This window comes from Lynx canadensis, chromosome C2, assembly GCF_007474595.2.
Source record: "Lynx canadensis isolate LIC74 chromosome C2, mLynCan4.pri.v2, whole genome shotgun sequence".
In the NCBI taxonomy this organism is placed as follows: Eukaryota; Metazoa; Chordata; class Mammalia; order Carnivora; family Felidae; genus Lynx; species Lynx canadensis.
In genome coordinates this window covers 10,973,116-10,987,890 of record NC_044311.2, presented here as the reverse complement: position 1 = coordinate 10,987,890, position 14,775 = coordinate 10,973,116, and the positions used below count along the sequence as shown (strand labels likewise).

Here is a 14,775-nt window from a genome sequence, read left to right as displayed (position 1 = left end):
CCGTTCATGCTCTGTCTCTCTCTGTCCCAAAAATAAATAAACATTGAAAAAAAAAAAAATTAAAAAAAAAAAAAATGGCCTATCTTCTTATTCGATGTGAGAAAACACGGGGGGGTGTGGGCTACGACTTAACCCTCTGTTCCTGAGTCTCAGCTGACTCTGAAGGAATCGTGAAAACTGACATCTGACCAAAAAAATGTCACAGGAAACTCTGAATTAACTAAGCGCCTCCAAGAGCGTTAAAACGCACTATGGGCCAACGTGGCAACTGCAGACTTCTCATAAAAAAGAAAGAGACTCATACCAGCCAGGCTCATAAAAATTTTGCTAGTCCAAAGAGCAACATAAACATGAGCTGCTGTATAAGAAACGCGTTTCAGTGCTCTCTCAACAGTGCTTACGAGCACAAAGTGGATTCTGCCCCGTTCAACGTGTTAGGGACCGAGCCACCAAGTCGGTCGGCCGGAATACGCACATAGAAAAGTTCTGTGCTATGCGGTTAGCCAAGGGGTCGGGAGGCCCATTTTTAAGGTATCAGTAATAGGGTGGAACTCAGATACACAAGAATCCGAAAAGCAAAGTGTGTTCAAAAACATGTGACCCCTTTGGGCCAAAGTCCACACTCTGAGCTTAATGAATTGCGAGGCCTCCGTGGAAACCAAGATCTCATCTGCCAGTTCTTATACAGAGTCAAAGGGCCAAGGAGCCCCTCAGCCAGCCCTAAAAAGCCCAGATGAAGAAGGGACGGTACAAGAAAGGAAAGTCATTACTAAGGAGGATTCTGAAGGCTCTAAACACAGCCCTGAAACAGTGATGCTTTGTGACCAGGGAAAAGACCACCAGACATCAACTACTCACACAAAGAGATTCCGCCCCTGAGAGGGACGCAAAACCACTAATTAAAACCCGGGGCCCCTTCTTTGGGAAGGCCGCAGCAGGAGAGAGAAAGAGTGAGGGATAAAACAGAATAATGACTATCTTGCAGGGAAATGAGCTGGTACAGGTCTACCCTGAGGCAAAGCCCTCCGTGATCTCATCTGTGAAATGAGGGGGTAGAAGATCGCCAAGCTCTTTCCAGAGTGTGATAGAAAGAAAACACCCTTTGGTGTCAGACACGCTGTGGCTCCACAACTTACCAACTGTGCCACTTACGTTCTATGCCTCGGTTTCTCCACCTGGAAAATGGAGATTCTACCCGCATGTTCTCCCTATCGTGGAAAATTCCAGAGGTTGGCAGCCCAAGATTTGTGAGGTGGCTCTGAGCAACAAAATCCTCAGAGGCTAATAAGTCTCTCCAGTCTGGATGGCCTTCACTTCAGCCACCTCAAGCCTTAAGATGGCTGCAGGATTCCAACCACCACGTCTGCATTCCAGTTGCGGCCTTATGTCTATATTCCAAGAGCAAAGGAAAAAGAAGGAAGGGTACAAAGAAGGTTCTAGGAAACTTTTGTGATAACTCTGCTCATGTCTAGAACAGAATCACACAGCCATCCCTAGCTGTGAGGGAGAGGAGGGGTGCAAACTACAGTTTTATCTAGGACAACTATGTATCCAGCTACAAACTGGGGTTCCGTGACTATAGAAGAAGCAAAGAATGGACAGATCTGCAATACCCCCACCTCACTTTAAGGACTAAACTGGATAATATATGTAAAGTCTGATGATTCCCGGACTCACAAACTTATTCCTTCCCTGTCTGGTAACACTGAGAGCGTATGATGGGTCTCAGCAGCTTAAGAGGTCCCTCCTGCGGTAGCCCTTAATGCCGGGCCTCTGGCCACACCCCACATACAACCTGCACTGCAGCCCAGCAAACCCATCTCCCCCTTTCACGGTTCTAAACCTTTGTACTCACAAAGCCTCCTTCCAGGGAAGCCTTCCCCGCCCACCCCGGCTCCTGTCTGCGTGACAGATCACTCCTCAACATGCTAGGTCTTGCTCACCTGCCTCTCCTCCCTCCACCCCCAGGTAGAGCCCGTGCTCTCACTCCCAGGTGCTTCCCTTATGGGAGCACTCACCATCCCGTATCGAAACAGCAGCCACATCCAGTGAGTGCCAGTCCCTGTCCTGAGCCCTGCACACACAGCTTCGCAGCCAATCCCAACAACCCTATGACACAGACTCTGTATCACCCCCATTTTACAGATAAAGAAACAGAGGCCCAGAGAGGTTAACCAGCTTGTCCAAAGTTACGCTGGGAGGAAACACCCGAGGCAGGATTCGAGCCCAGGGCGCTGGACAACAAACCTGTACTCAGCCACCACTCTAGACTGCCTCTACTACTAGAGGGAGGGGTCTAGATGTCATCTTAGAGCCGGGATGATCAAACTACATCCCACAGGCTAACTCCGGCCCTCCACCTGTTTTCGCAAACAAAGTTTTGTTGGAGCACAGGGGTACCCACTTGTTTACCCTGGGAGGGCTGCAGGGTTGCCATGGAGACTCGAGATAGCCCAGGATGCCCAAAATATTAACTACCTGGCCCCTCTACAGAAAAAGTTGGCTCAACCTTGTTTTAGGCTGTCAGCTCCTCAAGACATGGCCTGTGTGCGTTGCTCCTGTGTCCTCGGCATCCCGCGTGGCATTGCATTTGGCACAGGCACAAGAGGCGCTCAACAAACACGTGGGGTGTGAATACTCCACCAGCAAAGAGGAGCGCGTCGGGGGGCTGAGGCTGCCGGCTCACTCGGGACTTGGAAAGTTTCCCAATTCTGTCCAGATACTATGTAACAACCAAAAGGGAAAACTGTCACAGGGCTTCGGTTGTGTTGTTAGTGGCTCGCCATGCCTCTGACGGAGGGACCCCTGCAGGCCAGTTGAGGGCCGAACACATCCTGGAAAAGAGGTGTTAAAAACTGATGTTGAGGGGCGCCTGGGTGGCGCAGTCGGTTAAGCGTCCGACTTCAGCCAGGTCACGATCTCGCGGTCCGTGAGTTCGAGCCCCGCGTCAGGCTCTGGGCTGATGGCTCGGAGCCTGGAGCCTGTTTCCGATGCTGTGTCTCCCTCTCTCTCTGCCCCTGCCCTGTTCATGCTCTGTCTCTCTCTGTCCCAAAAATAAATAAACGTTGGAAAAAAAAAAATTTAAAAAAAAAAAAAAAAAAACTGATGTTGGTTGCCTTTCAACTGGTTACATTTTCATCAAAACATTCATAGGAAAAGGGGCCCCTGGGTGGCTCGGCGGGTTAACCGTTTTCGGCTCTGGTCACGAACTCACAGTTGGTGAGTTTGAGCCCCGCAGCGAGCTCTGCACTGGCAACGTGGAGCCTGCTTGGGATTCTTTCTCTGCCCCTCTCCCCTTCTTGTGTTTGCTCTCTCTCTCTCTCTCTCTCTCAAAATAAATAAACAAACGTTAATAAAAACACATTTATAGGAAGGGACCAAACCACATACAACAGAAATAGCCCTCTAAAAACGACAGCAAAACGTGAAAAAGTTATCCAAGGCTCAAATGCCTCCTCTGACCTTCAAAGAACAGGCCCGCAACAAGACTGTATAACGTTTCCTAATTTTATCGTAATTATTGATGTCACTGCACGAGACACAAATAAAGCACTTTCCTTCTGGGCTGTGACCATATTCGATCCAGCCTGGGTTATCAAAAATCACATTCTGGATGGTTTTCTCTTTAATTCTGTCTTGGCCTGGCCCCAAATCACATCAGGCAGGAGCCAGGCAGAGCTACAAAAAGCCTCCCACATTTCCGGCACAATCGTTTCAAGCCTCCTTTCGGGACACAAAAGCCGTATCTCTTCTCTTTCCCAGAGTTTTTAAACAACGGTCCAACTCGAGCAGACTCTTGAGGACCCACGGGCTAAAAGCAGCAAATGGAGACAGTCAGCCACTTTGCAAATCAAGTAACTTGTCACCTGGGTCCTCATGCAGGAGGAAGGGTTAAGAAACACCTATTTGCTAAAGCTGGGTCTAAAATGACCACTAACTTGGCCCCTCGGTTCCACAAAGTTACTCACTGGTCTAAAACATAGGACTTCCGGGGCGCCTGGGTGGCTCAGTAGGTTAGGCGTCCGACTTCAGGCGTCTGATTTCAGCTGGGGTCATGATCTCACAGTTCGTGGGTTCGAGCCCCGCGTCCGGCTCTGGGCTGATGGCTCAGAGCCTGGAGCCTGCTTCCGATCCTGTGTCTCCCTCTCTCTCTGCCCCTCCCCTGCTCATACTGCCCCCCCACCTCTCTCTCTCTCTCTCTCTCTCTCTCTCTCTCTCTCTCTCAAAAATAAACATTATTTTTTTTTTAAATATAAGACTCCCAAGTAGACACATTTCTGCTGAGGCCCCTACTGTGTGCCACCCACTGTGCCGGGCCTGCTGTCTGTAGCAGCCTCACAGCAATACTCCAAGGTTAATATCATTTCACAGATGAGGAAAACAGGGCCCAAACAGTCAAGTGACCTGCCAAGGTCATGCAGCTAAAAAGAGGCCAAGCCGGAAAGGCAGGGAAGTCTGACCATGTCACCAGCCTGTGCACCTGCACACTGCCCCCCTCCGAAGCTGGCTGGCATTGGGGGCAGTCCACTCAGGTACATACTGCTGGTGGGGAAATGGCTCAGCCACTCTGGAAAACTCTTCGGGAGTTTCTACATGCGCGTATCCTACGACCCTGAGATCCCAATCCCCAAGCATGTACCCAAGAGAGATAAAAGCATGTGTCCACGCAAAAACTTATACACAGGGACGCCTGGGTGACTCAGTCGGTTAAGCGTCCGCCTTGGGCTTAGGTCATGATCTCAACGTTCATGAGTTCGAACCCTGCATCGGGCTTGATGCTGACGGCACGGAGCCCGCTTTGAATTTGTATCCTCTGTCCCCCTGTCTCTCTGCCCCTCCCCCACTTGCTCGCGCGCGTGCTCTCTCTCTCTTTCTCTCTCAAAAATAAACATTTTTTAAAACCCTTTAAATGACAAAAATAATAAAAAATAAAACACTTATACACAAATAGCAGCTTTATTGGTAACAGCTAAAAAAACTGGAAACCCAAATGTCCACCTACAAGTGAATAGATAAACCGTGGTATATCCACAGGATGTAATATTACACAACAACAACAAAATTATAATCTACGGATAGATGCAGCCACACCCAGAATCTCAGAACACGAGGCTGACTGAAATAAACCAGACTCCAGAGAGGATCCCCTATATGGGTCCACCTATACGAAAACCCAAGAACAGACAAAACTAATTCATGGTGATAAAAATCAGAAACAATGCAGGGGACGGGGAACTGACTGGCAAGAACAAGGAAATCTGGGGTGGGGGGAGGGGTAGAACCGGGGGAATCAGAGAATGTTCTGTACTTTTTAAAGGAGTGGTTACATGGCGTAAACAATTGCCAAAATTCAGCAAACAGAACGCCTGAGACCTGTGCGCTTTATTGTATTTAATTATACCTTTAAAAAAAAAAAAAAAAAGTCCTCAGGCTAATGAGTCAGTCATTCCGATGACAAAACAGAAAACATGAATTATTACACGTATACTTCCAAACTGATTGCTCAAGGGTATTTAAAGGAACCCCAAAGAAAGTCTGATTTGCCCATGAAAGCAAATTAAGTTTACTCACTGGCTCTAGAAAGAATTTCCCTCACAATAAGGCCCACCACCTTGCATTTGCCCAAGGGGTCTGTCCAGTAGACAGAGATGAATGAGTCCAGCAACCCTGCCTAACCAGCCCACTTTCAGTCAGGACAGCAACCCTTTCAGGACAGAGATGGCTGTCCCCATGGCAACCAGTGAAGGTGGGAAAGGTGGAGGGGAAGGGAGCCAGCGGGATTAAGAACCACTTTAGAATAATGACTGTATGGAGGCTGCGAGTGCCATACCCCTACCCTCCCCCCACCCCAAAGTCCGAGTCCTAATTCCTGGAACCTGGGAATGTCACCTTACAGGGCAGGGAGCAGATATGACTAATTTAAGGGTTTTTAAATGGGGAGATTGTCCCGGATGATCTCGGTGGGCCCTAAATGCAATCCCTAGGGGTCCTTCTAAGACAGGGACAGAGGGAGACTTGATACAGAGGAGAAGGCAATGGGAAGACCGAGGCAAAAACTGGGGTGAGGCAGGTACCAGCCAAGGAATGCCAACAACCACCAGAAGCTGGAGGAAGCAAGAAATTAACTTTCCCTTGGAGCGTCCGGTGAAAGCCTGGGCCTGCCAAGACCTTGATTTGGGCCCAGGGAAACCTATTTCAGACTCTGGCCTCTAGAACCATGAGAACATAAGTGTCTGTTGTTGGGAACTACCAAGTTTACCGTCATTTGTTCTAACAAAACTAACACAGACCGGGAGCCTAAAATGCAGTATTGTTTCTGCCAGATATCTACACTCCTCCGATACCACTTCAAACTTTTAAGAAGTAATCGAATTAGTAAACGTTTTTCTTCTCTTTTTTTTTTTAATTAATTTATTTATTTATTATTTTTTTTAACATTTATTTTTGAGAGGCAGAGAGAGGCAGAGCGTGAGCAGGGGAAGGGAAGGGAGAGAGTTGTCGGCACAGAGCCCAACACGGGGCTCAAACTCACAAACTGTGAGATCACGACCTGAGCTGAAGTTGGACGCTTAACTGACTGAGCCACCCAGGCGCCCCCCCCTTTTTTTTTTTCATTTTTTTAATGCTTATCTACTTTTGAGAGAGAGAGGAGAGAGGGAGAGAGCATGAGCGGGGGAGGGACAGAGAGAGGGAGACAGAATCTGAAGCAGGCTCCAGGCTCTGAGCTGTCAGCACAGAGCCTGATGCGGGGCTTGAACCCACAAACTCTGGGTCAGGTCAGATCATGACCTGAGCCGAAGTCAGACGCTTAACCCACTGAGCCACCCAGGTGCCCCAAAGTTTTTCTTTTCTTGAAAGAAAACATCAGAGAATATCCTTATTATCATGGGGTAAGCAAAGATTTCCTAAATAGCACTCAAAAAGAACTAATCATAAAAGGGGAAAAATTTTTATATGTGACTATGCTAAAATTTAAAATCTGTGCATACCAAGAGATGACATGGCAAACCACGAGTGACGATGCCTGCTTTGTTTGCAGCGCCCGTATCCGTGTGCACATAACCCATCGGCGAACCCCTATCCAGAATCTATAAAGAACTTTCTTTCACAAGTCAATATGAAAAAGCAGATGTCCCACGATACAAACAGCGAAGGACTTAAGTAACACCTGACAAAACGTGAAATCCAAATGGCCAACAGGCACACAAAAAGATGCTAACCTTCATTAGTCATCAAGGAAAGGCAAATTCAAACCACAATCAGATGCCACCCATCGGATTGGCTAAAATGCAAACAGACAACATCGAGTATAGATGAGGCTGTGGGGCACCCAGAACCCTCAAGCGCTCCTGGCGGGAATATTAACAGATCCAACCACTAGGAAAAAACTGTCTTCGTAAGCCGGACAGTTGGAAATACTGTCGCGTAACCCAGTATTTCACTCCTAGGTATACACGCACAGAAATGCGTATGTATGTTCCACAGAACTCACGGCAGTGCTTTTGTAAGGGCCCCAAACTGGGAAAAACTCAAAAGTTTATGAGAAGCGTCCACGTATTCAGTATATTCATACGATGGAATAGAGCAGTGCACACAGACTACGATTAGACCCAGCACCACGGAGGGGGCTCAGGAACGTGATGTTAAGAGAAGAAGCCTGGAACAATACATCATGCCGTTCGATAGGAAATTCAAGAAGAGGCCTACCTCATGTAAGGTGCTGGACATCAACAGCGGGCGACCGTGAGGGACGGCGGGAGGGGACTGGCCGCTGTTTCTTGATCTGGATACGATCCGCTCATGAAAATGCGTTGAACTATTACGCGTATGAGTTACGCGCTTTTCTGAACGTACGTTAGACTTCAAGTTTACCCCCCAAAACTAGTTATTCCGAGATTATGGGAAAAGCTTTTTTTCCCCTCAATGTAACTTTTTCAAACTGCAAAATGGACGCAAGCTCACCTCAGGAAAAAATAAATAAATAAAGGAAAAAAGAACAAATAATATCCCCCACGACCCCATCAACCAAGGAAAACCGTGGTAACCATTTGGCGTAAATCTCCTCAAATACACATACATTTTAAAGAGAGAGGAGGAGAGCACATCCTACAGGGAGTGGTTAACACAGGCAGGTGCTCCATAAATATTCTGAACCATACGTGAATAAATCATATTAGATGCTATTTCGTAACCTAGGCAACCACCTCTTTACTGTTGCCATCCACGAAGTAATCCAGTGTCCCCAAAGGGTTTGAGTGTGCAAACTCACACTCTGGCAAACCAGCCAGCAAGGTGTGGGAATACTTTCTAAGTACATGTGGGCAAGAACGTAACACCCAGAGCCGTGATTTTTTAACCCTGGTTATCACCAACTGCCTCTAAAATTTGTGGAGTACTCAAAAAGCATTCATTTTAATTCAGTACAGTTTTAAAAGTTAATACATGCTCCCTCCTTGACTTTTTTAAATTTTTTTTTTCAACGTTTATTTATTTTTGGGACAGAGAGAGACAGAGCATGAACGGGGGAGGGGCAGACAGAGAGGGAGACACAGAATCGGAACCAGGCTCCAGGCTCTGAGCCATCAGCCCAGGGCCTGACGCGGGGCTCAAACTCACGGACCGCGAGATCGTGACCTGGCTGAAGTCGGACGCTTAACCGACTGCGCCACCCAGGCGCCCCGAGACCCTTATTTTTTTTTTTTTAATTTTTTTTTAAATTTTTTTTCAACGTTTTTTATTTATTTTTGGGACAGAGAGAGACAGAGCATGAACGGGGGAGGGGCAGAGAGAGAGGGAGACACAGAATCGGAAACAGGCTCCAGGCTCTGAGCCATCAGCCCAGAGCCCGACGCGGGGCTCGAACTCACGGACCGCGAGATGGTGACCTGGCTGAAGTCGGACGCGTAACCGACTGCGCCACCCAGGCGCCCCTTAAATTTTTTTTTTTCAACGTTTACTTATTTTTGGGGGACACAGAGAGACAGAGCATGAACGGGGGAGGGGCAGAGAGAGAGGGAGACACAGAATCGGAAACAGGCTCCAGGCTCTGAGCCATCAGCCCAGAGCCTGACGCGGGGCTCGAACTCACGGACCGCGAGATGGTGACCTGGCTGAAATCGGACGCTTAACCGACTGCGCCACCCAGGCACCCTCCTTGACTTTTTTAAATGAGTCAAGTAGCCCCTGAGCCCTGGGAAATCAGGGCCAGAGCCTAAAAACTGCATTCTCAAAGCAGGGCATTCATGCAGATCAAGTCGAAAGCAGGTCCTGGATACCTGGCCACTGAAGGCCCACATTAGCTGGGCAGCTGTGGGCCCTAAGTCAAGGTGGGCATTTCACAAGGTAAGTCAGACTCCCTGACCCCGAAGACGAAGACTGACGGTCGCAGAGGGCGGGGCAAATGACACACATATGAACTCGAGGACAAGGCTATAAACAGGTAGAGAACCACGAAATAACAGTAATAGTAGCTATATAAATACAAGTTAATCCTGCTTTCATTTCTCTTTCATTCACTCTTTTATTTATTCAGTTATATCTACTGACCCCTTATGATATGCCAGACCCCGTTCTAGACACTGGAGATACAGCAGTGAACACGGCAGACGAAACTATTCTCTGTCCTCAGGGAGTTGACATCTTGTGCGGGGGGACAAGAGTAAAATATTGAGTGTGTCAGAGGGTGGTGGTGATGGAGAAAAATAAAGCAGGGGAGGGAGATAGGGACTCGAGGCTGGAGGAGGGGAGCAAGTCACTTGCTGTAGAGATGCAAATATTTGCTGGGTTCCAAGTTTTAAAAGGATCCTTTCAAAACATATCCTCTCCAAAGAACTCTGGCATAATTATGTTAATGGGAGCCCCAGGGTAACCACAGGATTCAGAAAATAAACCAAGAACTTTATGAACCAGAAAGGGTCCATTTACGACGGGCAAATTGAAGATCCAATAATAGCTACCACTTCTCCAGATCTTGTTCTGCACCTTTCTCAGCTGCTTATAGACCAGTCTCCTCAATTAATTTTCACACTGAACGGATGAGAAGGGTAACATCTTTTCTCTCTTTAACAGATGAGAAAACGGAAGCCGAGAGCAATTAAGAAACCGGCCCAAGGTGACACGTGTGCTAAACATTGATGTCCGGGTTCGGCCCGGAGTCCACACTCCCCTTACGTTCCAAATAAAACGTCCACTGCTCACCTGGGGTTTTCTTTGCCTGATACTTACCTTCCTTATCCTGCTCAAGACTTAACCTTTAATATTTTACTGAGTTCTCACAACCGCACCCATCACACTCACAGACACACGCACACACACACACACACACACACACACAAATTGGAGACCGGTTCCATATTTGCAACGTCTTCTTTTCTCTTGATAACGAAAAGTGAATGACGATCAAGACCCTCAAATGTTGAAATACCACTTCCTAGACCCAATTAGAAATTATTTTCCCGGGGCACCCGGGTGGCTCAGTTGGCGACGCATCTGACTCTTGGTCACTCATAGGGCAGAGCCTGCTTGGGATTCTCTCTCCCCCTCTCTCTCTGCCCTCCACCACCTGCATTCTCTCTCTCTCTCTCAAAAACAAATAAGTAAACATTAAAAAAACAAAGAAAAAGAAATTATGTTCTCAAACATTTGATATTCCCAGCAAACCCAAAATAGTTCCATCTGGGTTGGAGACTAAAATTAGCCTTCGTGCCGGCAAAGGAAGAGTTCATACGGCCCATTTCTTACAAACTAAAAACGAGTTCCCCAAAGATAACTCCTGGCTGCCCCCCATCCTCCCCACAAGCATGAGGGTCCCCTGTGACCCTCATCTCCATAAAAGACGCCTCCACCTCAACATCCCAGGCTCTCAGAGCTATAAACACAAGAGTCCTCCTTGGCCCCTCTTTCTCTCACCTCATCCAACCCATGGGCAGCTTCTATCCTCCCCACCCCGAATCTGTACCTTCTCTCCACTTTCCTCGTCCCCCAAGTGCAAGCCCCCAGCATCTCTGGCCTAGACCACTGTGAGGAGCTCCCAACTGGCCTGTTTCCCGATAGGACCCTGTGAAATTCTCATCTCCAAAGAGTACCCAGAGTGAACTTCTTAAAGCACGAATCAGACCATGTCACCTCTGGGCCTAAAATCCTTCTGGACAACCAGAACGCAGCCTTAGATTCTTCCCCTGGGCTACAAGGCACCGTGCGGCCTGGCACCGGCCTGCCTCACCAAGCTTTTGGGCTTCAACTCTCTCCCTGGTTCACTCTGTGCGAAAACCAAAAGACTAGCGAAAACACAGTGCTTGAGATTAAAATGTGAATAGGGGTGCCTGGGTGGCATCTGACTTCGGCTCAGGTCCTGATCTCGCAGTTTGTGGGTTCAAGCCCAGCATCAGGCTGTGTGCTGACAGCTCAGAGCCTGGAGCCTGCTTCCGACTCTGTGTCTCCCTCTCTCTCTGCCCCTCCCCTGCTCGTGCTCTGTCTCTCTCTCTCTCTCTCAAAAGCAAATAAACATTAAAAGAAAGAAAAAAGTACTGCAGAAGAACATGCCATGAGATCCAAAAGTGAAGGTAACTTGAATCAAGCTGCCCACTGTTTGTACCAAGGCATTCCCCTGGGCCAGGGAGCTAGGGACTTGTACTTTTTAATTCTGAGTCTCCCCTACTTCATGTGCAGATGCCTGTGCGTTTTGCACACTGAAATAGCTCCAGCTCTTAGAAAAGTGCCTGGCACATAGTAGTTCCTCAATAAAATAGTCTCCGAGTAAATACATTCATGAACACATGAATATAGTGTCAAAGTTTCTCTCTTTCTCCTCTCTCCCTTCTTACTGTTCCAGACCTCCCCTTGACAAGGGAGAAATGTGCAACCACTGAGTCTCCACAAATCCTCTCCAGACCACTAATGGACCTTTGGCAACAGCTGAGAGAACACGGATGTGGGGAACACAGACCTGAACACTGAGACATGAACCACTAGAAAGAGATAATGCTTTTGGAGTCAGTGGTAAACTTACAGTCTACTATGCTAAGAATAAACACTGACGGCATAGACCACACTAAACAAACTCAGCAAAGATGAGGTCTCACACATTACACAGTACATTTCACCTATGAAGCCTGCAATCATGTAAATATTATTATTACTACATTATTATTAATTTTGCCTCTTCTCAATCTGGCATAACCTACATACCCCAGTGGATTTAAGATCATACAAAAGCATGAGTTACTCCAATTCCTACTAAATCCGCCAGAAAGAACAAATCCTTTAATATGCATTGCAGGTAAAGTACCATCCCCAGTGAAATGACTGTAATCCAGGGTAAAATCTCTGTTGGCCTCATAAGCTACTTGGGGGGGGGGGGGCAGAGCATTAAAAGGGACTGCCCAACACACAAACCAGATGCTGTCACCAACAAGGCACAATTACCAAGAACTGAAATCGGATTGAATCATCTCCTCTCTCTCTCATCCTACACACACTACCTATTCCTTTGCAGCTTTCAAAACCTGAAGGGGAAAAGAGGCAAGAGCAGACACCAGGGCTATTTTGAGAAATAAAAGGACTCAAAAGTTAAAAGCACAACTTCCACTGACAGAGTAGCAGATCTCCCAAGAAACCCAGGTGACTCAGAAAGTTCTCTGATAGAAACAAGTCAGTTTCCATAATTAGGAAGTGGTCTTCCTCCCTGTTGAGTTTCATGTAAATAACTGCCCTGGTCAAAGTTTCAGCTGGAAGCCACCTGAACATTTTCCATCCCATGTGCAGGCAGAGAGGACCAAGTAATCCAGTCTAACCAGCAGAGAGAAGCAAGAGTTCCCAGGGTGTGATTCAAACTTCACAAGCATCCTGAAAAATCCCAAGACCTAAGATCCAAGGGCCACAGACGGCAGGACAAAAGATCTCATCCACAACGTCTATCTCCCTCTGGCTTGTTTTTGAAAAACAAAGTAAAAAAAAAAAAAGTAAACAGCAGCACCACATCTGCTCCTTCCAAGTCCCCCTCACTATCCTCTGCATTGTGCCCCACATACCATCATCAACACAAGTGAGCTGGGGCCCTTCCCTTAACACCCCCATCCTCCCACGTGGCCATACTGGGTTTCCCAACAGTGAGGGCAGAGTGATCAGGGAACTTCAAAAGGCACCTAAATGGGCGGGGGTTAATAACAATAGTTTACAAAGCAAACCGTCCATTTCCAAAGGGGAGAGGGTGTTCAAAAAAAAAAAAAAAAAAAAAAGAAGGAAAGAAATAACTAAGCTTCTGTTGCAGAGATTGGAGGTCTCAAACCACCCACTGGGCAGGAGGTAGCGCGCGCTCCGGAAGGCACCAAGAATAAGTGGTAGGTGTTTGGTGATGTTGGTGGTGGTGGTGGTTTTAAACACTAAAGTTTTAAATGAACTATGTTACGGAGAGAATTGTTGTGATGGGACCAGGGGTATTAACGCTTTTTCCTGCAGGCATACAGCACGCCCCCTCTGCCTCTCTTCCTCAGCCATTCTTCAGGAGTGCGGGAAACCGCTAGCAGGCAGGGCCCTGGGACCAATGCGCCCCTCTTTTGCTACTCCAGTCCCTGCAGGTGCCAGGGCCGAAGAAAACCGGGTCTCTCGCCTCCCTCTCCGCCACTGCGGTGCGGTCCTGGGGTGGGGTCACGGCCTGCCCCATCCCGGGCACCCCACCTGGAAAGGAGCTGGGACGCAGGAAGGGCACTCGGAGAGGCAGCACCGATCGGCCGGTGGCACAGTGGCGCGCGCGCGCACACACACACACACACACACACACACGGCTGAGCGGCGCGAAGGGAGGGGCGCGCGGTGGCGCTGGCGGCGGGGCGCGTTACCTGTTCTGCCAGCCCTGGAGGAGGTTGGTGTATTTGCTGAGCACGCCTTCGAGCGCCGGCTCCCTCCTGCGGCCGCCTCCTCCCGACGGACTAGCGGCCACCGAGCCCGGGCTGCTGCGGCTGCCCCCGCCGCCGAGCCCGGCTACCGCCGACCGGCTGGAGACCCCTCGGCCGGCCAGGGAGCAGGACGGCGAGGAGCCAGCCGAGGTGGCGCGGCTGCTGCTGCGGCTGCTGCTGTTGCTGCCCCCGCCGCCGTCTGCGCCTTGGGCCGCCCTCTCCATGGTCCGTGCGCGCCCGGAACGCGAGTGCCCGCCGCGGTGGCGGCCGCGGCGCTGGGGCTCCCGGCGCGGCGGCGGCGGCGGCGGCAGCTGCTGCTGCTATAGCTCCGGGCGCCCGGGCCGCGCGTGGCTGCTCCAAATCCCCGGGAAATGCCTGACTCATACAGGAGGAAGAGGAGGAGGCGAAGGAGAGCTGGGAAGGAAGCCAACGGGGCTGGATGCAGCTGCGGCCGCCCCTCCTCCTGCCGCGGCCCTGGCCCCGGCCCCTCCCTCCGTACTAGTTTCCTCGGCAAGTTCGGAGCGGGTGGCCGGTTCGGCGAGCCCTCCTGTGGTTCCTCTTCCTCTTCTTTCGGGTCCTGGCGGCCGCTCGGGGCCGGGGGCGCTGCCGGGCGCCGAGCCGCAGGGTGGGTACGCCCTGTCACCCTCGCGTTCCTTCTGCCGCCCCCTCTCGGATCCGAAGGGGCGAAAGGGAATCTCCGCGCGTTCCTCCCCACCCCCAACCCACCTCGGGGCCTGGAGGGAGGGGCGGCCCCACCCGGGCGGCCCCACCCACCCGATCCACCCGGATATTGACCCGCCCGGCCTAACGCGGGCACCAGCGCGCAGTCCCACTCTCTGCCTTCCCCGCCGAGCCCGGGCAGACACACGCACACAGCAACCTG

The 14,775-nt window shown here is 49.7% G+C and overlaps 1 protein-coding gene across 1 annotated transcript in view; it reads right to left on the bottom strand.

Annotated features, from left to right (window-relative positions):
- OSBPL10 (oxysterol binding protein like 10) overlaps positions 1-14,116 on the bottom strand; it is a 312,708-nt gene extending 298,592 nt beyond the window's left edge. The window contains exon 1 of the mRNA XM_030329413.1: positions 13,836-14,116. Within this exon, the coding sequence (XP_030185273.1) occupies positions 13,836-14,116 (281 nt within the window). The remainder of the gene's footprint in view (positions 1-13,835) is intronic.
- Positions 14,117-14,775: the final 659 nt, after the last annotated feature.